Source organism: Poecilia latipinna, unplaced genomic scaffold (genome assembly GCF_001443285.1).
Source record: "Poecilia latipinna isolate Pla-1442-1.1 unplaced genomic scaffold, P_latipinna-1.0 Scaffold307, whole genome shotgun sequence".
Lineage (NCBI taxonomy): Eukaryota > Metazoa > Chordata > Actinopteri > Cyprinodontiformes > Poeciliidae > Poecilia > Poecilia latipinna.
In genome coordinates, this window is record NW_015112923.1 from 20,959 (window position 1) to 35,561 (window position 14,603).

General features: G+C 38.3%; 1 protein-coding gene across 1 annotated transcript in view; it reads left to right on the plus strand.

Moving 5' to 3' along the window:
* Positions 1-202: 202 nt before the first annotated feature.
* LOC106948765 (melanopsin-A-like) overlaps positions 203-14,603 on the plus strand; it is a 35,538-nt gene continuing 21,137 nt past the window's right edge. The window contains exons 1-4 of the mRNA XM_015034605.1: positions 203-486; positions 11,569-11,711; positions 11,890-12,023; positions 14,289-14,492. Coding sequence (XP_014890091.1) covers positions 364-486; positions 11,569-11,711; positions 11,890-12,023; positions 14,289-14,492 — 604 coding nt within the window. The 5' untranslated portion in view covers positions 203-363. The remainder of the gene's footprint in view (positions 487-11,568; positions 11,712-11,889; positions 12,024-14,288; positions 14,493-14,603) is intronic.

Genomic DNA, 14,603 nt, shown 5'->3' on the forward strand with positions numbered 1-14,603 from the left:
ATTTCTTCAATGAGCAGTGAAACAAATAAACAGAACAAAGGTTAGATCTATTTGCGCACACAGCACAGGGACCCACTAACACAGTCTGAGGCTTCCCCGGAGCGCGGAGTGGATGAAAAACGGAGTGAGAGACAGAGGAAGAGAGAGAGAGAGAGAGAGAGAGAGAGAGAGAGAGAGAGAGAGAGCGCAGTGTTTCCCACCGCTGCACAGCTGTTGTACTCCAGTTTCTCTGAGGAGGATGTAGGAGCTGGATGGAGAGGATGACCGGCTGCTCGGACTCCTAAAACCACCTCAGACAAGCTCAAAACATCTCAAATAAACTTCTCTTGCACATTCAGGGGTTCTCCATTGTTTGGTCCGCGGATGGATTCCAGGCTCCATATCGGACCGGTGGTTCCGACACCGGACCCAACCGGCAGCGCGCCTTGGAATATCAGCTCCATCAACCCGCACCGGCTCATGGAGGTGTCTCCGGTGGCTCCAGCTGTAAGTGTCCGCATCTGTTTCCTGTTTTCAGCCGATCTGAACGCAACAACTGTCTGCGTGACTGGGGAGCTGCTGTGCGCTTCTGAAATGCGCATCAGAATCTGAACCAGAGGCGCCAAATCCAGCTCAACACAGCTGGGAAAAACTGGGGAAATGCTGCTTATTGATATAATTTTCTACCGTCTTGTAAAATATTGTAATATTTTTACGTGGATATCATTGTAAGAACATAATTACAATTTAAAACTGATCATAGAAAGTGTAGGATTAACCAGCCGTGAGTGGATGAATGGATACTTGAATGATTGACGGATCTTCCTGTTGCTCCGCTCTTTTCATTCATAACCGCACCTGAATGGAGGCAGAGTGCGGGTGGTTCATCCAAGTCTTGTAAAAAAAAAAAAAAAAAAAAAAAACTGTCATGTGTGCGTGCAGTTATGCGTGACTGACGTTCCCAAAGAGCGCGTTTCCACACACAATATACCTGAAAGTACATCCACATATATAAGAAACACTCTGTGATAAAGGCTGGTCGCTTTTCTCACGGTGAATTTCACGCAGCCATTCATATTTTACCGTCATATTTTCGAACCATTCTGAGTTTATAATAGCCTGTAATTGTTTTGTCTGCCGTAAATGATAACCTTTCTGGAGGGAAATGTCAGTGAAGAGAGAGATAAGTGATACAATAAGCTTGATAATCATTTGGAAGCATAAAAAAGTGGAAGGTGAAACAGGGAAGAGATGAGAAATTATGCATTGTCTTCATGTTTTTGGTAAAATTCAATCATTCTGCATTTTCTACCTTCAAATCCTGTCAATAACTCTCCATTACTTCGAGCTATAAATTCAAAACTTTAACGTGCAGCCATTCAAATATTTTTATTTAATGATTTTTAAGGCATTAATGAATCTATTTCATTTAACCTTTTGACATTAAATTCATCATAAAAAATACTGCTAAAGAGTGCATATTTTGAAAATGCTAATATTTATCCATGTAGATTTGAGTTCAAGGAGTTTTCTGAATAAATCCAACAAGCTGACTTTTATTTTGTTTTTGTAATGACTTCATTAACCCCTGTTAATCTATATTATCATATTATCTTAATACTGAGCTACATACAGTTTTGAGTTTTATTTCTTCCTGTTATTCAGAGGAGTTTTAACAATGTTCTGCCATAAATCTACATTTAAAAACGTTGTCGCTTTGAACATTAAGCATGTTTAACGTTTTAGATTTTTGTAATTTGAGGTACAGTGTAGTGAGTAAATGCCAGGAAGCGTTTTATATCTGAATAAAGAGCGCAAGGTGTGCTTTTGAATTTCATAATATATGTTAAATGATGCAGCTAGTTAACAGCAAGAGATGTGAAAGGTGGTCATTTCTTTCAGAGTAAAATATGTGCATATATCACATGTCAGCCTGTAATTCCTGTCTAATTAATTTCACTACTGATTATTTGAAGAAAAGCTTGTTTATAAGTCTCAAACTACGAGTGTAAGTCGAGCCACAAGTCTTTAAGTCACAAGCTTTAGTCAAGTCTGAAGTTTCTTGTTTTTCAGATCTGCTCTGTCTGTCTCTGCGCCTGACTTTTTCAGAATATCCCAACCAGAGGGAGAGTTTGAAGCACTTTGACAGCAGATAATCTGTTTTTCAGGGTCCACTGTAAAAAAGAAAGTTGCTTTTCGACACCAATAAAAACTATTTCATTACAAAAACTCATTTTGCCCTGATTAAGGGTCATAATCTCACACATTTCCTAAAATCTGATAGGTCCAAATGCAGATTATAATCCAAACAATTGGAAACAGAGAATAACACAAACTTTTTATTTGGGTATATGTGAGATGTGAGCATTTTTTTAACCCTTCATGAACATAACTCATGAAAATACTTATTAAAAATACACCATGGTTTAAGTTCATGGGGACACGATTGTTTGTTTGCACGAGAGAAATGAAAGTAAGAAGCAACAAAACAATAATGTGTTGCTATGAAAAGGAGATCTGCAGAGGCAAACTGAGCGAAACGGTTGATCAAATGGGGAAAACATCAGTTAAGTTCCTAAATCTTTGATTTTTCTGAATTTGGATTCTTTATCTTGTAGGATAAAACATAAAAAATTTAACATACACTATTCAGGCATAATATTTTGCTTCCAAAACCCAGAGCAACACATGGTCTCCTTCTTTCTTTCTTCCCATGATGCATCCTGGTGCCACGTTTTCCCCATTGAAACCGTGTCCACAGCTCCAGCTGTGACAGAAAACCAGAACATCTTTTACTTTCTTACATGGTTTGGTTTCCACAAACCCATTGTTGGTGTTTTAGATGGTGGAGACTGTTATGATTTTGTGATAATTTTGTCGGCTCCGATTGCTGAATAACTTTAAAGTCGATAAGTAGATCGCTCCATTAATAACCAAAAAAATTGTCTGGGGTTTTTCAACTGTTTTAGGGTGATTTTGATGGGCTGAATCCAAAAATCACGTTGGTTTTGCTCAATCGGGTCAACTTTCTGAACTGAGCTACGTATTAGTTTAGGATGATGCCTGATTACTTTTGGACTTTGAAGAGAGACATTTCTGCTGCTCAGCATACGAGGCGTTCAAAGGACCAGAAGTTCATGCCCCAGTGAAGACGTAATGTTCAATTTACATGTATTTACCATTACCTGTGTTTATTATTCAATTTACCCAAATCCAAGTTTTATCATTTAATTAATACACTCTGTTAGAAAACCAATTTTTTTCTCCTAAAACCTTTTTTGGATGAGAAATATTAACGGAAATGAACTGATAATGTTACAAAAATGTCATCAATTTAGTCAGAAGATCAGATTTCTCTAAATCAAATTAGAATAAAAACCTGATATGGTTGAAAAAAATGGATGGCATTTTTGGATTCTGTGGTGCAAAATAGTCCTAATTCAGTAAAAAACCAAAAACAAAGACAACTTCCAAAAGTATTTTTGTGTTTTTACTTCTGTAAACAACGAGCTGCTGTCACCATTCTTCTGCGTTAACAGGTTTCTTTGAAGTCTTAAATCGTTCACTCAGAAGTCTGATTGTGGTGACTTGTAGTTTGAAAGACAAGGCAATAAAAAAAAGAAGCAAAACTCCAAATTGAGCATCAAGACCTGCTGAGTGAACGCAGCACAAGCAATCTGCTTCCAAAATGTGACGCAAGATCAATTCTTAAACTTTTCCAACCCGACCAGCGTCAACGCCTTCAGGAATCAGCCTGCCTGCAGGATCGGGCCACGCCGGCCAGCCTTCAGTCCCCGTTAGCATCAATTAACCTTTGACCTTGCCGTCGGTTCAAGCAGCAGCAGACTGGGAAACTCCCTTTAAGAGCTGCAGTTTCAGAGACGCTGTGACTATTCTAGCTTTCACAGTTTGGCTCCTTTCAGTTGAATCTTTATGGATTCCCATTTTCCTGCTTCCACACATTAAATTTGATGACATAATGAACTTTATTAAGCACTTGGTGCCTGATAAAGCTCACTTACTAATAGGTGCTCTGATGTTATTCATATCACCTCTTACTGGTTATAATTTGGTCAATGATTGGTGTATTTTTATAGACTAAATAAAGACAAAATAGACCTGGAAAATATGTCCACGATATTTATTATTAGACCTATAATGTTGGTGGTTGCATTGAAAATCCAACATGTGTGCTTTCCATTTTGTGAAGTAAATATTTTAGTCAAAGAATCATCTGGGTGTCTGAAAGTGGGATTATACCGTATATAATAATCCACAGGTTGGAGGAGGATCCTTCAGCTCCACTCTGGATCTGAACTGAGTCCAAAACATGAAGAGAAAATATAAAACGTTTTGCTCAGCAGGAACCCAGACACACATCAGATAAGAAAACTATGAGACAGATGCAACTGTTGGAAAAATAAAGGTTTCATCTCTGCAGCTTCTTTAAGGACAAGTTTATATATTTTCACAATCCACTTTTAGGCCGTACTCTGGTCATAGAGCAAAAAGAGAGTTTATTAAAATAAATATGGGGTTTTCAAAATCTGTTACAAGCCTGTAATGTTGTATTTTTTAAGCATTTCAACACATTTCCTTATGGAAGTTCAAACTCTAAGGACTAAAAAACATTGACTTGAACTTGAGGTCTGGGACTTGAGTCTTTAAATCTTTAATGTAATCAGAGTAAAACAGTGAATGGCTGCAAGAGCTTATCATAAAATACTGGTTAACTGTCATTAACTTTGAATTTAAAGGGGACCTGTTCAAAACTCCCGTTTTTTAAAATGTTTTTATGCTTCCATTTGGGTCCCAACTTTGGCTGATAATTTAATCCTTTTTTGTGTCTGAAAAATGAGCCGTTTCAAAATCTCCAGAATGTGACATCACAAATCAGCAGACACATCCCTGTTAACTAGGAACCCCAGTGGAGCTCTAGCTCATTTGGTCAGCTGGTTTCGCCTCTGTATGCGCTGCATAACGGCTGCTGGAAAAGTGTTTTGTTGACTTAACATCCAAAAAACCACTTGCTGCATTCTTGTGGAGAATGCTGTACTTATGCTTTTCAAAGATGTACGGTTGTGTAGCTGTGCATCTGTTTGCAGCCATTTTCATGTGTGAGTGTAAATGTTGAGTTGGGGGTGTGGCCAGCAGCAGCTTATTTGGATTTAAAGTGACAAGTAGCCCTAAAACAGGAGCTCAAAGTAGGCAGAACTGACCAGACAAAAATCTCACTATCTAAGAATGATTTTCTACAAAAAATGCTTTGTATAGTTCATAAACCTATTCTAACCTGATTAAAGAAGCATATAGGTCACATTTAAAACGTGGATGTGGTGTCAAAATGTAATTTCTGCCCAGTTTAATTAACCCAGAGTTACCAGTTTGTTAATGAATCAGCTCAGTTCTGGAAAACTTCCGTCTTTTCTTTCTGCCATACAGGTTGGCTAATTTAGGCCTTGCTTTCGAGGAGTGGCTGATTCTGTGGTCACTGGGGGAGCAGCTCATACAGTATTCATTACCCTTAATGAGACAAATGAAGAAAATGGGAGATTAATATATGGAGAGAACAGAAAACCGTTCAGAACCTGGAGGGAAACTGCAGGGATGGCTGGAACATCCACTCTGAACAACACAGTTATTCTATCTTTAAAAGAATGAAATAATTACAAACACAGCATTTATCAGGCAGTCACTTTGCTCCTGGTACTTCAGAATTTCCCCTCTGAGGAACAACAAAAGATATTTCTGTTTATTCAAATAGTACAGGCTAATAGATTTCTTAAAAATCTCAATTTTCATCCCTTCAGGTTTATTTTTCTATGTCTGCATTCCTCCCAATTCGAACAACCCAGACTGAATGAGTGCGAATGAGTGCATCAGTTAGAGGGACCTCTAGTGGCTTTGGTAGGAAGTGCATGCAAAGTTATTGATAGGAGATTTGTTCAAAAACAAATAAGGATGTGTGATATTTGGTTATTTAAATTTAACTGTAAAGTCTTTTAACATCCCATTTACTAGAGGTGGACTTTCTGTTGAAGTTAGTAGCTCCTCAACTTAGAAAAATTGAGTGAAGTTAAATGTTTCTCAAGTCAGAGTCCAGCATTTGTGGCATTTGAAGCTTTTTAAGCAGCAACTGAAAGCAAAAGAATCCAAAAGACTGTTTTCACGAAGTGTCTTTTACACTTTTAATGCAAAGTTGACACTTTTAGCAGACTTTTAATGCAACTTTTAGTACGACTTTGCATTAAAAGTGTCATTTACCGAAAGCCACTTAATGACAACAGTTGTAACCATTCATGAAGACTCCTTCATGTTCATAACAGTTGTATCTTTTTTATAACAGTATTATGTCAGTCTTATGGACATCCTTTCAAATACAGTGTTACATTGTTCCTTAATTAGTTTTTGGGTTTTTTTCATCGGCATTCAACAGGCAGAGAAGTGAACTCGTCATGTTAGAAACAATTGAAAATGTGAGATTTTAACTGATCTGAGGAAGTCAAACAAAATCTTGACTTTGTGTACTTACTATTCAGATGTTATTTGCTCAAAGATTATCTGGATATCTCTGGGATATTAACCACATATTTGTTGGAACCGCCTCTCTTCACCCCTGCCAAAAATCTCAGGGTTTTATCCGATTAGCTATCTGAACAGTTTTAATTTAAACGTGTGAATCAAAACATTTCTGCAAGCGGATGACATGAGTGATAATCAATTATAGACGTGATTTTCCAAGCAGACAGTTACATGATTACAAGCCACAAGAAACAGCCTGAAAAAGTAAGTTTTCAGTGAAGATGTGAGCAATGGGTTCTTGAATTAAAGCCGTGTTCAAATGTCGCTGGGAGAAATGTTTATTTGCATAGTTATTAGGTTGCAACGTCGTGGTTTTAGAAAGACAGATTTGTCACTGACAGCTCATCAGAAAGGGATGGAACCACCAACATTTTTCAAATGAGAGAAAATGAAGCACCAATGTGAATAAATACGAGAGAGAAGCTTGAAAAAACTCCTAGAGGAAATTATGGTGCAGCTGATTGATAGACGTTCACTTGGTTTGATGTTTTTCTATTTTTAACCAATCAGTGGTGGGCTTGATGGTGATCACCTTCCATTTGACCTTCATCTTAAGATCACATTTGGTTTCTTTTTGGTCAGCACTGGTTCTGGTTTGGAGATTTGCCATTTTGGGTCAATTGCTAAAACTTGTCCTTTGACCTCAGCAGAGGTCAAAGGACAACCAGAACAACCAAGTTTAGAGGTTGTTCTGGTTTTGTGTCCTTCTGGTTGATGAACTCTTGGAATAATTTTAGTTAATTTCTCCAGTTGTGGATTATAAATCTCAGGTTGTTAACTTGCGTCCCAAAGTCTCAGGGTGTTTTCACACCTGATAGTCCAGTGGAGTCGGTTTTGAGACAAAATTTCAACATTTATTACATTTTCGGCTGGTGCAGTTTGCTTTCTCACTGCACTGTGTTAAATGATCCAAACCCTTTGAAAAACCTGTCCCTCCCCTTCCCTGTGGTGGCGCTACACCAAGAACTACTGAAAGAAAATGACACAAAACCCACAGAAGAAGACACTGAGCTCAACTTCCTTTTTCATAAAATGTAAACAGCATGGAGAAGATGGAAAAGAATCTGATTTTAGCGGTAATAGGGTTTTTCTCTTTTGTTGTTGGTAAAAGAGCACAAACCATTCCTCTCTCACATCTTTGTTTTTGTTGTATTTACCCAGAATGCCATGCGTTGTAGTCCACTTCCTGCTTTTGGAGCGGTTTATGGTCCACTTCGCATTCACATATGCATTCGAACTTCACCGGAGTTCACTTCAACCAAACTGTAACATTGGTTTTAGGTGGACCAGAGTTTGCTTACGAATTCACACCATCCCCAAACGAACTGGACTTTCCAGACAAGTGGACTAGAGTTTGACTAAATTGCACTAAACCGGACTGGAGTGAATGCTCGTTTAGAAGTAACTTTGGAATATTTTCCAGATTTTTAGGCGTCAGTGACTTTGTGTGTTGACAGTTAATTATTTGGATGATGTTGCATGTTGAGATCTTTTAGCCTACTTCATGCTGTCAGACAGTCAATATGATTTTTGATTCTACAGATCAGTTCACTGCTGATAACGCTCATCCTTGATGTTTGTCTCCAGCAGTCTTGCTGACTAATTTCTAACTTTTTTGCATTTCATTTAGTAGATTAAAAAACAATAATTTGACAGCAGCTCTTTGTATGTACTCATATTATCTTTGTTTGATAAAAAAAAAATTGGCTTAATGACCTGAATTATTTCAGTTTGCTACAAAAAAAAGCAAAAAATCTGGACATAACTTTTTCACAAAACAATACCCTCAAACTATCATCTTTGCATCACCTTTAGCAAATAAGCCTGTTCATTAGTGTAATTATTCAGCTGTGTTGTTCTGTGTTTTCAGGAGTCAAAAGAGCATCTGAGTGACAACAGACTGTGATAATGAGCCCAAGCTGTCTAAATAAATCCGAATATAATCATGACTGTTCTCAATTAGGAAAATCCCTTCAGCTGTACAGCTGGGTCCAAATATTTCCATATGCAAGAAAAAGACAATCGACACATCAGTCTAGACTGAATATGACCTTTAGGGAAAATTATTTCTATTTGCTTACTACCAGATTGACGAAGAGAGTGTTTGTAGATAAATATTTAAATCCTTGTAAACAATTTGGGAAAGCTGAGGTGGCGATGTCATGGCTTTGCAAGCTTCTGACAACTTTTAAAAGAGAAAATTTGACTTTTTTTCACCTTTAATCGTGTTAAAATGTTATTCCCTCTTCAGAAACACACCTGGAGTGTTGCTTCGATTCATTCATGCAATGTCTGAGAAATCCTTGAACAAAGATTGGGATTTTTTTTATGAGGCTGATTTGTGGTATTTGGCCAAAACAATGAATGTTACATTTTAGAAAATAGGGCGTCGTTTGCAAGCCTGGGAACATGATGGCAGATGTGAAGTACGATAGAGGCAGGATCATGATGTGGGGTTGTTTTGATGCAGGAGAGACAAAGCATTAGAAATGTTGAACATCTCAAGACATCATCTCGTTCAGTTTATTTTACAACAAATGTCATCTCAATACAATTTACCAAAAAAAAAAAGTAATTTCAATTGAATTACACATTCCAATTAATCGCAGTGCATTAAATTAAAGTTATTATTCAGATTGATACTTTTTCTGATTTTTTTGCAATTAACATCAAAGTGTTTGGAAATATTTGCAGTATTTGCGCTTATTTATGTCAGTAAATGTGACTTTTCATGTCTTGCTGTATGGATCATGTATTATAATCTGACGTCAATTAAGGCTGAGGCAGATGTTCAGTACAAGTAAGAAAGTTTTTGAAAACTTTCCAAAAAATCTCCATTTATCTATTAGTGCAAAAAAAGTGAGTAGATTTGTTGATTTTGTGTGAATTTCAACAATAATAAGGGACTGACTGATATAATTTGGCAGTAAACAGATAAAAACTGCTTTGAGTTGATTGATAACAAAATATTTAAGCACATTTAGTGTTTAATCTAGAACCTAGAGGGCCACATAAAAAGCTGTGGCGGACCGGATTTGGCCCATGGGCCTTGAGTTTGACACCTGTGAAATAGACAGTGACCTAAAGCATACCATGAAATTACAAAAGTTACGAAATGGAGTGTAACAATGTAAATGTTTGTCCCTGATCTCAGCGAACCTTACAGCAGTTCTGTCTGAAACAATTTGTTAAAATTTTAGAAAACTACAGTGAAAAATGTAAACATTTATGGAGTTAAACCCAAAAGATTTGATGGAAATTAAAAAATCTCTAAGTATTCCTCTAAAAGATTGGTTTCTACCAGTTTATTTGCTTTAATTCACTTATGTCGCCTCACGTTTTCTCTCATCCCCTTGTCAATATCTAATCTTCACCATCTTTCTCATCTTATTTGTTTATCCTTGTCTGTTTTTAATGTCACTGTGAATTAAGCATCAACCGGACGATTTATATTCAAATTACAAGACAAAAACCCACAGAAAACATAGAGGGACGTTACTTCCCACCATTTTCTTCAAATCCCACAGAAAACAGGGAGAATTTCACCCTTTCTGCCTCGTCTGCCATGTGATCGGCGTTAATCTGGTCCTTAACTGCAGGAGCTGAAGCAACAGGAGAGAGGAAGTGGAGGTAGAACAGAGAGAGAAAGAGATTTTCGTGGAAAAGATGAGAGGAAAGCTAGGAAATCAGCTGGAAAACCAAGAGATAAAGAGATCAAGCAGGGCGAGTGAATAGTGATCTGAAGCTGTTTATATTCCACACAGAGAAACGACATGAATCGAAAACTTGTTCTTTCTTTCCGTACAACGTCCCAGTGACCTTTTCACTCCCTGGCTTACACAACCTGCTACTAAATGCCCGCTTTTCGCTGCATGATGGTAAAACTCCAGAAAAGTAGGACTGCTGAGACAGATGTCAAACACAGAAATCACGGCTAACGCATCCAGGATTAAGCAGAAAATGTGTGTGTGTGTGTGTGTGCGTGTGTGCGTGCGTGCGTGTGTGTGTTCCTGTTAAACACCGGGCCCAGCTGAGGAAATCTTGGTGGTGATGTCTGACTGACTGGATGTGAGGGTGGCTGAGCATCTGCCTGAAACGAGCTCAGTGAAAGACAAAAGAAAAGCAGTCAAGGATATAACATTCATGATGTCTCCTTCATCATGAAGATGAAGGAGACATGAAGGAGACATGAAGGAGACATGAAGTGTCACTTGGTAAATTATGACACTTTTAATGCAAAGTTGAATAAAAAATTCCATTAAAAGTGTCAACTTTGCATTATTCAGTAAATAATGACACTTTTAATGGAAAGTTGAATCAAAACTTGTATTAATCCATCCATTTTCTTTACATGCTTGGCCCTTAGTGGGGTCAGGAGGTGCTGGTGCCTATCTCCAGCTATCGTTCTGGGCGAGAGGCAGGGTCACCCTGGACAGGTCGCCAGTCTGTTGCTGGGCAACACAGAGACAAACAACCATGCACACACACACTTACACCTAGAGGCAATTTGGAGAGGCCAATTAACCTGACATGTTTTTTGGACTGTGGGAGGAAACCGGAGTACCTGGAGAAAACCCACGCATGCACAGGGAGAACATGCAAACTCCATGCAGAAAGACCGGGAATCGAACCCAGAACCTTCTTGCTGCAAGGCAGCAGCTCTGCCAACTGTGCCACTGTGCAGCCAACTTGTATTAAAATTGTCATTATTTACAGATAAACCCTTGTCCCATTGTGGTCAACAGGTGAGAGGCGGGGTCATCTAGACGGGTTGCCAGGGCAACACAGGAACAGACAGGACAAACAACCAGACACACACACCTAAGGAGAATGTAGAGAGATCAGTCGACCTGACAGTCATGTTGTTGGACTGTGGGAGGAAGCCACACATGCAGAAAAACGTCAGGCCGGGAATTGAACCCAGGATCTTCTTGCTGCAAAGCAGCAGTTCTACCAACTGGGCCATCACTTTATATTTCCTTAAATCTCTGGTTTCTGTCTGTGCAGAACCAGGACGCCATCGTCCCGGCCCACGTGTTTCCGACGGTAAACGTCCCGGCTCACGCCCACTACACCATCGGCGTCGTCATCCTGGCTGTGGGCATCACAGGCATGCTGGGAAACTTCCTGGTCATTTACGCTTTCAGCAGGTATCCAAGGCTTTTTCATCCTTGATGATTATTGTCCAATAAGCTAATAATTAAAGATGTATTTCGACCACTCTGTGTGTGTGTGCGCGTGTGTGCGTGGGTGGGGGGGGGTGTGCGTGTGTGTGCGTGGGTGGGGGGGGGTATGCGTGTGAGTGCGTGGGGGTGTGTGTGTGAACAGAAGTCGGAGCCTTCGGACACCGTCCAACATCTTCATCATCAACCTGGCGGTCACAGACTTCCTGATGTGTCTCACCCAGACGCCCATCTTCTTCATCACCAGCATGCATAAACACTGGATCTTTGGGAAAAAAGGTGATGTTCGCTCACAACGCTGTCGGGTTTTACAAGAAATTCATCTTTTATTTCCAGCAGTGTAGAGGAATGAAGAACAGTACAACTGTACAGTACATTTAAACATTTTGGGATAAATTAAAATGAAGGTTTTCAGCAAAAATTAGCATGTTCTATTCTATTCTATTCTATTCTATTCTATTCTATTCTATTCTATTATATGCTTTTTACAAGGAAATTCAAAATTACAATATCATCACAAATTTTCTTCAGCTCTGGAAAAAATTAAGAGACCACTTAAAATGATCAGTTTCTCTGATTTTACTTTTTATATGTTTGAGTTTGAGTAAAATGAACATTGTTCTTTTTTTCTATGAACTGCTCATAACATGTCTCTGAAATTCAAACAAAACTTTAGTATTTATTAGCAGAAAATGAGAAACAGTCCAAATAATGAAAAAGATTCAGAGCTTTCATACCTCAAATAATGCAAATCAATATTTGGTTGAATAACCAGGAGGTTTTCACTGAGCATCAATGTATCTAAAATTTATAAAAAAAAATTCTTTTTCTTTTAAATTGATTCCAGTGATGATCTACTGGGCCAGAATAAAACCCCCTCAGGCAGCCAGACCCGCCCACACTTACAGATAAAATGAATAAATAAATAAAAAGACCTCAACATTAATAAAACGTGGGGTTTGTTCTGGAGTAACAAGTTCTCACTGCCTCGTATCGTTTAGCTTTTTGTTTGTATTCCAGCCGTCATGGAGAATGAAACTGTCTCACAAAGAGCCGTGATTAACGCTGACATTTTCCGCTGAATCTGTAAATGCCATTTCCGTATTTGTGATGCTGTGATATTGGGGCATCTCTCTGCAAGGATCCTGAGGTTAGAGATGAGATTTGTGTTGTCAAACTGTCTTCCTGCTCTGTGATCCTCCACAAAAACCAAAATAAAACTGATAAAGGACCAAAAATGTACTCAAAGTATTTATATGGTGAAATCATGCGTCACAGATCTGGTTTTAATAGTTCTGTTTTACAACCACTAAGGGACTGGTTTTAAATGTGGAAAGAAACTCTATGTAAGAAAAGCTATGAGCATTTAGGTAAAAGAAAAAAACAAAAACAGTTTTGAACACATTTTTATCTGTGCAATTTCAGCTTCTTGTGTCAAATTCAAAAGACATTTAGCACTTAGCTCTGCAAGTTCATTCAGTCTGAAACTTTTTAATTAAAAGTTAAATAAAGATTAACAACCAAAAAGATGAACTTTTTCATCTTTTTCATCTGCGTAAAGTCAGTGCTGTAGGAAGGTGAGTTTAAAGAGGAAATGTAAAGTGAAAACATGAAGATCAGCAGCATGTTCCATTAACCTTCACCTGCTCAGTCTGACCTGATTTAACAAATATTCTCCAAACTAACCAACAAACCAGACCCATTTACCTCAGAAAACATAAGTATATTTGTTGAATGCAATGTTGGATGCGACTCCATTTAAAAATCAGAAATGAGGCTCTTTAAACACATCTTCAGCACTTGTTTGGCCTTGATGCATTTCTGAACTGCTTCAGGATTTTTTATAACTTCTGCAGGCATCTATCAGGTATCTGTGCTTTTGAAAAATGAAAATGTGTTTAAGTACCGTCTTCTTCTTCTTATTTACCAGATTCAACCTTTCAGGTGTAATTAAGGTTCTTTTCGACCAGCCATGTTGGAGCGTTTAAAGCTGCTTTGAACATTTTCCTGTTTCAAGAATATTCATTGTTTTCATTTCCTCCAGCAGGATTATAAATCACAGACAATTAAAGCACAGAACTGTAAAACATTTTAAGGTGGTTGAACTTGAAAATAAAACTCCTGCTGAAAATTGCATTCTCGGAAGAAGAAGTAGAAGAATTTGTGTTGAATCCTTTGTGCTTTTTTTTTTATTTCTTTACATAATTTCCCTTTTCTTTTGTCTAAATTTTATGTTTATCTTTGTTTTAAATCCTAGAAAGTAGAAATAAAAATAAAAAGGTGGCTCTTTAAAATAACACAAATTTCCTATAGTAGATATTCATCTTTCATCAAAACGTTATGTGACATTTGCGGTTTTATTTTGCATGGTTTGTGTAAAAAAAAAAAAAGCTCTTTAGGCTGTAAAGATTGCAAACCACTGAGACGGGGAAATAAATAAACAGAACATGATGTGAGGAAAAGCCAATATTTAAAGCAGTAAATCATTAGTGCTGAGATTTATTCCTACATATTCTCCTCCTCTGCCGCCTCCTGTCCTCCCAGGGTGTGAACTGTACGCTTTCTGTGGCGCGCTGTTTGGCATCTGCAGCATGATGACACTGATGGTGATCGCAGTGGACCGATACGTTGTCATCACCCGGCCGCTGGCCTCTCTGGGAGTCATGTCTCACAGAAAAGCTCTCTGCTTCGTGGCCGCGGCCTGGCTCTACTCCATGGGCTGGAGCCTTCCCCCGTTCTTCGGCTGGAGTGAGCAGAAACACAGACAGGCGGCTGGAAACGTTTTCTCTGAAAGCTTTAGATCCATCCATCCATCTATCTATCTATCTATCTATCTATCTATCTATCTATCTATCTATC